General features: G+C 40.0%; 1 protein-coding gene across 1 annotated transcript; it reads right to left on the bottom strand.

Moving 5' to 3' along the window:
* Positions 1-493: 493 nt before the first annotated feature.
* Positions 494-12,330, bottom strand: LOC129762250 (uncharacterized). Its single transcript, XM_055760328.1, has 2 exons — positions 11,161-12,330; positions 494-1,461 (listed from the first exon to the last, which is right to left on the bottom strand). Exons 1-2 carry the CDS (start codon positions 11,938-11,940, stop codon positions 1,237-1,239), a joined length of 1,005 nt encoding a protein of 334 aa, XP_055616303.1. The 5' UTR covers positions 11,941-12,330; the 3' UTR covers positions 494-1,236.
* Positions 12,331-13,351: the final 1,021 nt, after the last annotated feature.

Below are 13,351 nucleotides of genomic sequence, written 5' to 3'. Positions count from 1 at the left end.
GTTTTACCTTCCACTTCACTTTCCTTGGTTGTGACATCCTTCCACTTATATTGTGTTGCCACCTGCTGAGATTCGATAATCGATCTCTGAACGTCTCGCACGGGATGGCCGTAAGTTTGTGGTTTGTCTCGAAATTCGGATCAAACCTCTCCAGATAATTCATGATTCTAACTTTGGAGAAAGCTCAGATAGAACAGAATGAATATGAATGAACACAGCAGTAAAATGATGTCGGATGAATGATAGCAGTATCGCGAGACAAAATAAAGATAAAAAATCTATTTTCGATATTACTTAATAAGCTCGATATTTCCAAGCCCTGGCGCATATGCCTATCGCACCGTACTTATTAAGTCGACCGATCAAACTATCGACCAAAAAATCCCCGAATGCCCTTAGAATCAGCAACCCAATAGCATTCTTTCAGTATCTATAGTCCACAAAAAATAAATGTTTGCTTTCAATCTATTTTAATACCATTTTAGTTGTATCAACATACGGTACTCATATTTACGAACCTAACAACGAATAGGTGGTATATTGGGTATAGGTACTCTATTTACACAAAAAAAAACTTGGAGCTATCATGCGTATGAAAATATTCAGAATACAAAAGTTGGAAATGGGCTATCGCTGTCTCTAAAACAAATAGAATAAAATAATATAAATTAAAAACAACATAGTTCGTACCATATCTCATCGCACTGCTATCGTTTGACATTGGAGAGAAAATTTACCAGGAATTATGGAAGGTACAATATCAACATTGTTTCCACACGCCCCTATTGGCTTCCTCGTCTCTTTCGTCGATTCAAAAATAATTGGAATGCTATGAATTAATAACGTACGATCCGTTATTGCTGTGCGTAGTAATCACAAGCTCACTTAAACTGTTGCTTTACACATTGTAAACGATATAAAATGCTTGGCTAACGGTGGAAATTTACACACAGGTTCCCCATAATGGGTTTTGCTCTGTGTGGGCTTCAATTTCGCGATATCCGCGAGATTTTCACAGTTTAATTTTCATTCGCGCTCGCGTTTGTTATGGTTTTCGCCGCTTCTTCCTTATAGCCTTCCTTACAGCGGCGAAGAGCGAAAAACGTGTTAGCAACAATAACGGTAATGGTAAACGATGCACACTAACGGCAGAGTGGAACCGGGTATGCATAATAATATCCATAATTCGATTATTTCTCTTTAGCTTACTTAACAATTATGACCTTAACGGCTTTGTCAGATTGTGACACTTCCGAAGCCAATAGTGCGCGGCGGTTTCATCTTGTGTACGATTGTTTTTATTACTGGTACTTTGACCGGGTACGGCTGCGGTATGTGCACCGGGACATGTTTTTCCACTGGATACGGAACTGGTTTCTCGATGGGAACAGGAACCCTCTTCTCCACCGGATACGGGACGATTTTTTCAATCGGTATGGTGATTTCTCTGATCACGGGTACCTGAAAGAGGAATGGAAAAGCGTTGGATTATGTTATCGAATGTTATACCAGTTTTACGTGAGTTCGATAATATGTTTTTGAGCTGTCGAAGGTTTCACACACGTTGATTTCTTTATACTACAGGGTGGGCCATTTAAAGTGGAAGCATCTGGCAACCCCATAACTTTTGACAGAGATGTCAGATTAACAAATGTCATACCGCGTTGGAAGCGTCATTTCAGTACAATTTTAATCATGGAACAATACACACCTAAACAACGCGCTGAAATTGTTCAGCTGTACATTCAAAATAACTTCTCAATTGTGTTAACTAAACGTGCGTGGAAAAATAAAAATAAAGTTAAAACATCGCCTGGAGACAACACTATACGTCGATTATATGCCAAATTTATATCGTCTGGTAGTGTTGGTAATGCCAGTCATCTGTCCAGACAACGACCAAGACGTTTCGACGAGAATATTGATGCCGTTCGAGCCAGTGTTGCAGAGACTCCATCGACATCAGGTCGCCATCGTTCCGTGAATGGGGAGCGTTATCGGACAATGATAACCGATTTTTTATTGCCATTTGTTCGTGAAAATGAATTGGACAATTACTGGTTCCAACAGGACGGCGCTACATGCCATACAGCGGCTGCCACGACCAAATTATTGCGCGAAATGTTCCCCGGAAGATTAATATCGAAAAACGGCGATTATGACTGGCCACCGAGATCACCTGATTTGACGCCTCCTGACTTTTTTTTATGGGGATATTTAAAATCCAAGGTATACACTGGTAAACCAAGGACCCTGGCTGCGCTGAAAGACAATATCCGACAAGAAATTGCTGCCATATCGGCCGAAACATTGGGCAAAGTGATGGAAAATGCCGAAAAAAGGGCACATTTTGCGGTCAAGGCCATAGGCGGTCATTTACGAGATATCATAATCAAAAAGTAGTTAGAACAAATCTCCTTGGACCAAAATAAATGAATTTCAAAAAAAAATTTAAAATTCCACTTCTTTACTTTGCTATTGCAAAAACAAATCCTTCCACTTTAAATGGCCCACCCTGTATAACTTAATCAAGCTATATAGCATGGCAACTTCTCAATTCAGGTTGATCGAAATAAAATCGTGAATCGAAAACATGATGGTTTCCATAATCTTAGAAAACATGCAAAAAGTTTGCATTTGAATCGCAATTCCTGGCACATTACATCCCCGGCCGACCTTCCACTTCATGGTTTATCCCCCTGAGTTCTCAAAATCCGGAAAAACAAAAGCTCGAAATACCAAAGTTTAGGGTTTTGCACAAGATATCTTTCTTAGGGGGTCGAAGTTCCATAGATCTCGACTCGTACATTCGATATACATCAACTTGTCGAATTTTTCTGTGAGTTTCAAACGATGCTGACAGATAACCTATGATTCGCATACTGCATCGCACACCTTTTCGTTGCATGAGTAAGTCTGGTCGGCGTTCGGAGAAATCCGTGCTCGTCCATGGTTTTTCATAGTTGTCCTCGGTTTATAGTATCATATGTGACTTCGAAGTCAACCAAGGTACTTGATATTTGTGACATTTTTGGATGGTCTGCTGCAGGGGGATATTCCTGGTTCGTCGTCCAGCAAACGAACACAAATCTTCTTACTTTTCGCGATAAAAGACACAAGAGGACCTGGGATGGAAATTAGTAAAATTCTAAATATTATTATTTATTTTTTTATGACATTTTACCACTAAGGTGCCTGACATTCGTGTCATTTTACGTTTTACATTTTTGTTACATTTTATTTTCTTATGACATTGATTATAACTAATTAGATCTCATTAAACAAATTGTTATCTCTTAAAAAAAATTAAAAGGGCTTTTTTTCTTTTGCCGTATCATTAGCTAGTATTTCACTTAGTTCCATTGGTTCCGCATGATTTTCTTATGGGTTCATATCATCTGCAATCCATTATTGAATGTGGGACGGTTGTTTGCACTCCACAGTATATGCAAAAAGGGTGAGGGGTTATGGTTCATTAGGTGTACATGGGTGGGCCGTGGGCCATGTACTCTGCCTACGAATGACGGATCCCAATAATAGCATGTCCGAATAAGAACCTGAACCTTATTGAGAACCAGAGCAGTGGGTCCAAAGCCCCAGAAAAGCAGGATGGTTGTAATAGCTGTTATCCATGGTTATTATGGAAAGAATGTAATGGATAAACCCCTAAGCCAATGTGTGACGCTACCCATGCCGAGGAATGAATGGTAGGGGGGTCTAAACCCTGCCGTTAATGGAGCCTATGGAGCACCAGAGCACCCTCCACAGTATCGTCTGTACTTGCTGCATTAAGTCGCACACTGATGCAGCGGACCTTCATTACCGCGAGACTCGTGGGACTTCTATGAATAATCCAAATGACAACAATTAAAAAAAAACTTCGGGTTCCGGCAGCCTCTCTCTGTCGGAAAAAACCTCCATAGAGATCGACTCTATGAGTGTAGAAGAGGATGAAGTACTGAGCGACGCACCTGTGGATGTTCAGTCATGCTCCTCTTCCATCCCCAATACTCCGACTCGCTGTGAGTCGCTAGAGGATGATAGTGACGAATGTAGCGTCACCATAAAAACTGAATCTAAAGTTGTAGATTTAGCCGAAGTCCACTTTTCATGGAAAATAAACCTCACCAAGGGTCAGAGAAGGGAGCTGAAGAACTTCGTCGCAGCTGGGATCCCTGCAAAGGAAGTTCGACTGCAAGCACTGATTCGGCATATCTCTGGGTCAACAAAACGCCCCCGAGGATCGGAGCTACCTAGTAGTGATGAAAAACCGATTCCTAAAAATTCGAAGCAAAATCTCTGCCCCTGTCAAAGAGCGAGGCTGAATGAGCAGAAAAAAGATGCACATAACACTCTTCAAAACAACACCACCAAAGCCTCTATTGAATCTGGAATCTCCTTCAAAGAAGCCTAAACTGACTACAGTTCAACTGAATTCCATTCAGAAAGCTCTACTCACTGCAATAGAGCAACAAAGAAATGAACCGGTGAAACAAAAGGTTTTCAACTGCTCATATAATTCGGGTTATCTAATCCTTTTTTTTTGCAAAGGCCATCAAATTTCGGAATGGTTGAAGAAAGTGCTTTAGACGGCGCCAGTGGTTGTATGGTTAGCGTAACAGCCTCACAATCCGATCGGCCTGGGTTCAATCCCAGCTGGCGTCGTTGGGATTTTCTGAGGCGAAAAATCTCTGGTTACGTCTTCCTTCGGAGCGGAAGTAAAAGAAGTTGGCCCGGCTCATGAGTTGTTGAGTCTGATAGGTAGGAACAGGTGGAGTCGCCTCCCTGATGTCGGTGATTGGCACTAAAGTGGCGGAAATAGGCCGACGAAAAATAAGCGAAGATAAAAAAAAAAAAAAAGAAAGTGCTTCCCTTGATAACCCTAGAACAGTGATTTTCAACCGGTAGGGAATTCCCCCCTAGTGGGGAATTTGGTTATTGAAAGGGGGGAATTGTGCAGGAAATATTGCTCATTTACTTCGCTTTGTAGATGGTAATGATTAGCAAAAATTTCCACAAAAACTTTATTGGATACGCTAAAATTTGCGATCCTCGGAAAAAATTCCCAAATCGAAATGTAATGTTCAATTGAATAACTTCGCAATGTTTGAAAGACTTTCGTCAGTGAATGATGATGGAACAGACGACGAAACAGTACAGTAGACCATAAAAAGGAAATTGTACAGCATTTGTCAAGACTCTTTACAACAAGCTAAACTTAAAACATATTTTCCTTATATCAAATAACAGGATCTGGACATGGTTTGAAATCCCTTTCGACCGTCGAAAGTTTCGGATCAATTTCAGAACAAACTCATCAATCTTCAAATAATCGATTCTCATACTGATATACGGAATAAGCGTTACGAGTGTTGTTGTCTTTTGCGTAGTCCACCAAGTTCTTTTTACGCGGTTTTTTACGCGGATTTTCCAATTAACGCGGACTGTGTTGTGTTTGGATGAAATAAAAAAAAACTCACCAATGTAATATCAAATAATTACCAATACCGAACACAATCATCAATTTTTCTCATCAGTAAAAAACATGTTAATTTAATATAGAGAAAACATATTTGAAATGGAAAAGATAACTTTCTTTTATAATTTTTACTTTCTGAGTGTATATTCAACCCAATGCGATTTTTAATTAGACTAACAGCATATGGAAAATCACTTTTTTTAAATTTTTATTCACTTTTCCAATTTTTCTCGCCGTATAAAATTTTCTTGGGTGAAAATGAACACAACAAAACAGGCAGCTTAAACCAAACGACCCGTTCTCGAGCGGGAACACACCTTGGTTTTTATTCATGAAAATTGAAATAAATCGTTCCATATATCAAGTAATTTTTTACACAACTGCTACCATATACAATTTTACACTTACACTTGTGCTAAATTTTTCACATTGATATAAAATTTCATGAAGCATGTGTCGTCAATTTCCACCAATCAGAAGTGGATATTTCCGTTAGGATAGGGTTTGAGATTTTTCAATTGTTCGATAGTTAGTTTCATGACATATATTGTTTTCTTCAATATAAAAAATTGCTATGAAGTGCCGAAATCGATTGACGCAAAAATTTCATCAATCCATCATGAAATGACTGAGCAATAAGCGTTTGAAATTGGACAATATTCACGATGTACTCGTTTTTCGATTTTCAATTTGTACCCCAATATGTTCCCGAAAGACGTAATCCTACGTCAAAAAATATTCCGCGTCCAGAGATTCTTCATGCCGTTTTTCCACAAAGTGCAACATACAGCGACGAGAAACTCAAAAGCCTCATTGGGCTCATGGGGCTAGTTGGAAATGCACCAGACGCCTGCCGAGCTACATCATTATACGTGGATCCTAAAATTCGCTCAATTGCCTCGATGTTGATGTTTGTGATTCCCAAGCCGTAGAAAAGCTATGAAGTGACTACTCTAAAAAGTGATTACTCCTTTTGAGACGATGTTCGAGCATGCGAAGGTAAAATGCTTAAAAAGTTGAGGTTTGACTCAATTATTGCCCCGAGAATGTTCATGCTTCTCACACGTGGTGCTGGGGTCTTGTTGATTTTAATAGATCGACCAGTTTAGATTTGTTTGGAGCAGTGGTGAAACTTACGCTAAATGCCCATTTTACTGCAGCTGCAACAGCTTTTCTAAGGGCTCTGCGAACAGTTTGATGATTCGTTCCCTTTACTGTAAGTATGACATCGTTCGCATACAGTAGATTTTCTACTTCATTTGGTAAAGCATTAAAGATTGGTTGCATAGCCACTACATCCAAACTAGCGTTGGCAGAAAACATACCATTTCCTGGTCATGAGAGTCAAATGCGCAAATAATGAGCTATTTTGAAGCTTTTAAATGGTTTGTATGTATGCGAGCAGACATCTCTTCCTGTTTTCTTATCTCTTTTCATTTGGGATTGTGCAAAAAAAAAAGTCCATGCAACGTCAATGGGGATCGAACCAGACCGGCTGGAATACAAAGTTACTTTACACGACCACGCTATCCATATAGCTGCCAGCGCTATTATGAAGGAGCGTGATAATATTACACCTCATCATAAAATGAAGTTGGAAGGTGTTTTCTAAGACGATAAAGAAGAACATGAACGAGAATATATCTTCCTCTGTCTGGGCCGTGTATTTGGCAAACTATACGAAAAGCTTTCATTCGAATGTGTCTCCTGTTTCGCTCCCTCATATTGGCTCTAGCATATATATTATACAAATGATATACATGTATTGGGGAGTAGAACATTTCATGTTATCTTTCAGCTCATTTAATGTAATAAATCGGGATGCCAGAAAATGTGCTAAAAATTTACTTTGGGTGTAGGAATAACGTTACGGACAGGATTGATTGTGGAAGTCCATTATCTGCTTTCCTGAGGCTTCTGAGTGAACCACTTGCAGCCACTTCGAAGTATCTGTCTCTAAAGCCGGGTTTAGACGTTGTCAGTAACTCGGTTGCGAGTAAATGTCAAACGATCCGAAGAATTTCGAACGGACCCATACCACGAAATTTGACAATTGATTTGCATGTATGGGGCTACTCGCCCGTTTGAAAACAAAAAAAAAATGCGAGGTTGTGTCCAAGACACGACCGCATTGTTGACGTAGAACTACGCTGTTAATTTATTCAAGTCGCTTGTTTAAAACTTCGGATATTATTTTATAATGCTGTGAAATTTTAGAAATATCTGTTTAGTAGACTTTTTTTCTGTATTTATCTGTATTATAGTGATTTTCAACTCATTTAGATGGTTCGTCACTTTTTACTTCCATTTTTGGAAGAATGTCGGGAGTGAGAATTGAACTCGTGACCTTTAGCGTGAGAGGCATGGATGTTTAGTAGAATGGTAGAATGGTTTGATCGCCCTGAAATGTTTTTTTATTGTAGAATCAATTGTCGATAGTTGATTGATGATTCATTCTCCCCCTCGCAGAACAATACACTAGCCCTATTGTATGTCGCAATTTGTTTCATGTCAATGCATTGAAAATTTACCTCGAACGCTATTCCGGTGGCCTTTTTCGCAATTGACATAGACTTGACTACAGTCGATTATATACTTGTTGCATCAGTACCATTATTCCACATGTTATAACTACATCCATATATCTTTGGCACCGTATGGAAACAACAACAATGACAATATTTGCAAGTATCAAATATCATGCTGCCTGTTATTTAGTATTGCCTCAGTGGAATCGCACCTCTAGGAATCGTTCGTACAACGTAAACCAAGCCCCAAACAAGCGTTTGCCATAGCATGTATACAGAACCATACATTGGTGGCTCAAAGCTACTAGAAATATATATATATATATATATATATATATATATATATATATATATATATATATATATGTATATATCTAGTTGAAGGCAGTTTTGCGACTGGCACGTGAACCCACATAACTTATAACCTTCCAGCACGACATTCAAGATCCTTGGTATTCCCCAAATAATGTTTTGGCGAACTACCTTAACGCCTGCTTCACCATAGCGTCAGTTCAATGCATTGATGCAATGTCAAAGGCACCAACGAAGCCTTTATGATAACGGAAAACAAACAATGTTAACTGCTTGGAAAAAGACTGATTATTTGCCTCAGCAGAGGTTCATTACTAATATCCTAGCGCAAATATTTCCCCCCCCCCGCTATCTCCCCTCCTTGTTTAAATTTATCATTACGGCCGCATAATTTGCACCACCAAACAACAATGACAGGGCCAATGCACACGAGAGCAGATACAAATGGGTTTTCAGCGTAGCGAAGATGCACTATTTTTACGTACGGGTTATGAAGCACGCACGTACGCACACAAATAGCCATATATCGATGGCTTGAAGCATCTAAATATACACACACTTATCTCCATTTTACGCTCTTCTCAACAGAAACCCTTTCTATTATTATTATGGCCTGTCTAGATTAGCTTAGCTGTCATCCTTGGTGGAAAAAGTTTTGCTACCGCCATGCTAAACCAAATCACAGGCAGAATTCCTAGGCCTAGCTTGATGACTCCCACAAAATTGTGTTGCCCAAAACATTAATGCAATGGCGTCAGTTTGATACAATGATTGCAATGCTCGAGACATCAGCGCGAGTGAGTAACTTGGTCGCGTCCACCCCAATTGCTTTGAGAAGGCACTCGATCCCTCGCCGTCCTGCTCACGAAGAATGGACGTTTCCGAGATCCACTGTTTATACTGTAGGCGTTATTCTTCTTCTCCTTCGTTCACGGAGACTTTAAATTTTAAGATTTCCCCTCCGTTGCTCGTCAAGGAGTTGCTCGTTATTGACAGTTCTGTTCGGAAAAGCACACAAATGGACAGAACAAATGTATGGGGAAATGAGATTGCTTCCAATTTTCATCAATTTAGACCATATACAGACTATGGGATAGTAATGTATAGCATATCAAACAAATCTTAGAAAATATCCGATTCGATTGGTATGCAAATCGTTAAAATCCGTTCACAGAAAAAATAGTTATCAACGTTAACTTTATTTCATAAAAACGTGACCTGTTTTCTGATTTGGCACCCTTAATGAAAGACGTAGTTCTACGACAAAACCTTTGAAGTAGCCCGGCTGCGAGTAGCCCCACACATGTAAACCAAATGTCAAATTTCGTAGTATGGATGCATTCGGAATTCATCGGATCGTTTGACATTTGTTTGATATTTACACGTCTAAACCCGGCTTGAGGCAATTGGAAATATTCATCATCCGTCCAGAAATTATCCAGAAAGCTAAGTTGTGAAGTATTTCAGGTCTGTATGTTATGTCGTAAGCTTTTGAAATGTCGAGAGATATTATTTAGACGTACTCATTCTGCTCGAAGGTAATAAGGGACTCCAGCTTAACAAGATGTGAGATGTGAACTCCCTTGCCAGCAAGACACGCGGGTTGGTGTGGATCCAGTTCCGTAATGAGACGTCTATTTACCGTTCTCTCAAAAAATTTACCAAGCCAGGTAAGCAGCGTTATCGACCTATAACCTTCAGGCTGACTAAAGTCTGCATCAGGTTTCGGGGTTGAAAATATAATGCCTAGTTTCTACTGCGCTGGAAAAATACCACTGTCCCACACGTGGCTATATAACCTCCAGCAGGGAGAGTTTCGCAGAGAATGGTAGACGTTGCAACAAAGCGTACCTTATAGACCTGTAGAGGAACCTTCACCTTTAAATCATTTCCCTTCGTTGATCGCCGATATCTTCTTCTTCTTGAATGGCATTAACGTTTTGCCGTCTCAACGTATGCATTAACTAGCGTCATTTATTAATACTTAGTTGAGATTTCTTAAGCCAAATAACACGCCTTGTATGTATTCCGAGGGGCAAGCTCTTGAATACGCGTGACCACAGTGCAAGTCGGAGGAAATTTCTTTGACGAAAAATCCTCCGGAACGAGAATCGAACCCGAACACCCGGCATGATAATGTGAGACGCTAAACACTCGGCCACGGGTGCATCACTGGTCGCCGATAAGCTGCTCGTTATTGACGGCATGAGTAGGGAAGCTCACAAATGACAAATGTATGGGAAAATGGAAATACTTCTAGTTAGTAAAAATAGTTATTAACTTTAACTTTATTCCATAAAAACGTGACCTGGATTGGCACCCTTAATGAAATACGTAGTTCTACACCACAAAACATTTCAGGGCAACCAAACTGGTAGAATGGTTATTTCAAAATTTTCGTTGCATTATAAAATAATATCCGCAGTTATGAACAAGCGACTTGAATTAAACCACAGCGTAGTTCTACGTCAACACAGCGGTCGTGTCTTGAACACAACATCCTAAAAATTTTTCGAGGTGGTGAACATTTTGTATCGGGTAAGTTCTTGAAATTTTAGGATCGATTTTTTCCCATACATTCATTGGCACCCTAATAAATATAGGCTGTATTGAATGAATAGTCTTGATTGGTACAGGACAATCGATCTGTGGAAGAATGTTGTAAGTTTCATGCAAATTGGAGAGCGTCACAAAAGGTTGTTTTAATTTTTCTGGCAGATTTTACTTCGAAATACTCTATTATAAAAAAATAAAAAAATAAACTCGCAAATTGCTCGTAAGCCGTCCCAATTTCATGTGACATTTTTACATAATTATTCAAATGGCAAAAGATCAACCTACCGCCACTGGTTGCGATACAGGAACGTGCACAGGATACGGCTGCGGCACGGGGACCAGCACAGGATGGGGAATTTGAATCCGCACCCCTTTCGGAATGGGCACGTGTATTTTCTTAACATACGGAACAGGAACCGGCCGTTCCACCTCGACGTGTTGGCTTATGGGAATCATCTTCGCTTTGGTGTGAATCACTTTCGGAGGCTTATAATAAGTCTGTTCATACTCCGCTTCTTCTTCGCTTTCGTTGCTGCTGTAGTTGTTGTTGTAGTTGTCACTGTTTTTGATCATGGCCGAACTGTCTTTGGAGGCATGAATAATGCTGTACGACTGCAGGATCGGAATGATTGGTTTTGTTTTCTGGTAGGCCGAGCTGCTGGTGTAGTAATTTTTTCGATCGTCATTATCTTCGTAACTGTCACTATCGAAACCGCTAGAATCGCCATGCTTCGTTGATGTGGTGTATGATGTCATGTAGCCAGGCGATTCCGATCCGGAATACGAGTGTCCGTAGCTGCTGTGACTAGCGGATGGTTCGCTGTCATAGTCATCGTTCTCAACCATGTTGCTCGTATCCAAAGGCTGGCGCGATAGGTGATAATCGGTTTCCGAAGGGTGATAGGAAAAGATATATTTTCCAAGAATTCTTGCTGGATCCGGCTCTGGAACAGGATCGGCACGAGTCACTAGTACACTGAGAGTTGCAAAAATCACGGGCAAACAAAATAACACATCACCCGGGCGAACTGTTTTTACATGTCCCATATTTACGACAGATAGCATCTCTCAGTCACATTAATCTTCGAAGAATTTTTATTTCTGTACTTATTTTCACAAACACACTTTTATCATCAAACAATTCCTGTTCCGCCTGAATCACACAAAGTGAAAGCCTCCTGCTTATTCGTTTTCAACTGCAACTGATCAATCCCACTCGCACAATGCATATGCACTTGTTGTCCGAACGGTGTCCGATCGTAAAATAAACAACCGCATTTCAACGTTGGTAACATTTATAATCACAAAAAAAACGGTATTAGTTACCTTCCCAACCCTAAAGTACGAAAACCGACAGAAAAGAAAATGGGCCAATTACAAATAATGGTAGGACCATTCCACACCATCGAAGGGAACTTCGGCTAGTTCAATGAAATCGGTTGATGAGGATAGTATTTTCAGATCAAATTACGCCACAGTTTCGTTACGATAATGAAGAATTTCTAGAAAGCATGTCTGGAATAGAGCGTTTGTTCGATTGAAGATAAATTGGTTGAAAATATCGTTATCTATGCCGAAGATAATCTTTCGTCGAAACATTATCCTAGGAATGACTTATAATAACATTCATGTTAACATCTGTTTCCGTGGCTCCCTAAATGTATTCAAATTATTGTTTCAATTTATAACACCAACCATCAAAACGATTTGTCCAACCAGACGTCTTTTCAAATTGATACAACTCGTTGAACTGCAAATTGATCGCACCCAATGTCCAAGAATCAAATCTAATTTTTGCTGGCCATTAATTTCCATTTTCTATGACACGGCTCCCATCCGCATACAATCTATTCATTCAGTAACGACGATAACCATCTCTATCCGCGGCCAATTTGATGAGCAAGACAGCTCAAGCGAAGCGGGCTCGCCATAGGGCTGTGGAATTGCCGAGCCGCATCATCACAAGAGCAAGGGAAAACCTTCGAAGTGTTCGAAGCGACTCGAGAAGCTTTCGATACGAGAGCCAGCAAACCACCTAGGAATCCTCGGATGACAGTGGCAAAAGTTCCCATAATATTGAGAAGAAATAGGCGTTTGCTAATTGAAACAAGCGCTCATTTATGTAGTGTTTTCCAACGCAGTTGCTTTTTCACGTGTTTGCGTTACTTGAGCGACCACTTTACGAGGCTTGGAAATTTACGATAATTGGTTTATCAAGTATTGCCGGTAGTTCATACATCACTACAGCAGAAGGCAATGACAGGGAAATGTTGCGGAACAGAGAATAGATAAGTTTCAATCGTTCGCTTATAACTCGCGCATCAAAGTCTTTAGGATAATAACTTGTAATGTGCTCACACTACTTCACTTTATTATGTTATGTGAAGTTTCACGTCGTTTCTGTCTGCACAATAGGGCGCTTGCAGAGTGCATATGTATTAGTAATCTGTTGGGCAGTCAAAACAGATAACTGCGT

Source organism: Toxorhynchites rutilus, chromosome 1 (assembly GCF_029784135.1).
Source record: "Toxorhynchites rutilus septentrionalis strain SRP chromosome 1, ASM2978413v1, whole genome shotgun sequence".
NCBI classification, from domain to species: domain Eukaryota; kingdom Metazoa; phylum Arthropoda; class Insecta; order Diptera; family Culicidae; genus Toxorhynchites; species Toxorhynchites rutilus.
This window is presented reverse-complemented; position numbering and strand designations above follow the sequence as displayed.

What these genes read in the sequence shown, in the direction of transcription:
- LOC129762250 (XM_055760328.1), bottom strand. Translation starts at nt 11,940, where the DNA reads ATGCTATCTGTCGTAAATATGGGACATGTAAAAACAGTTCGCCCGGGT. An exon ending in CTGTATCGCAACCAGTGGCG is followed by an intron (nt 1,462 to 11,160) that starts GTAGGTTGATCT and finishes TTCCTCTTTCAG; the next exon opens with GTACCCGTGATCAGAGAAAT.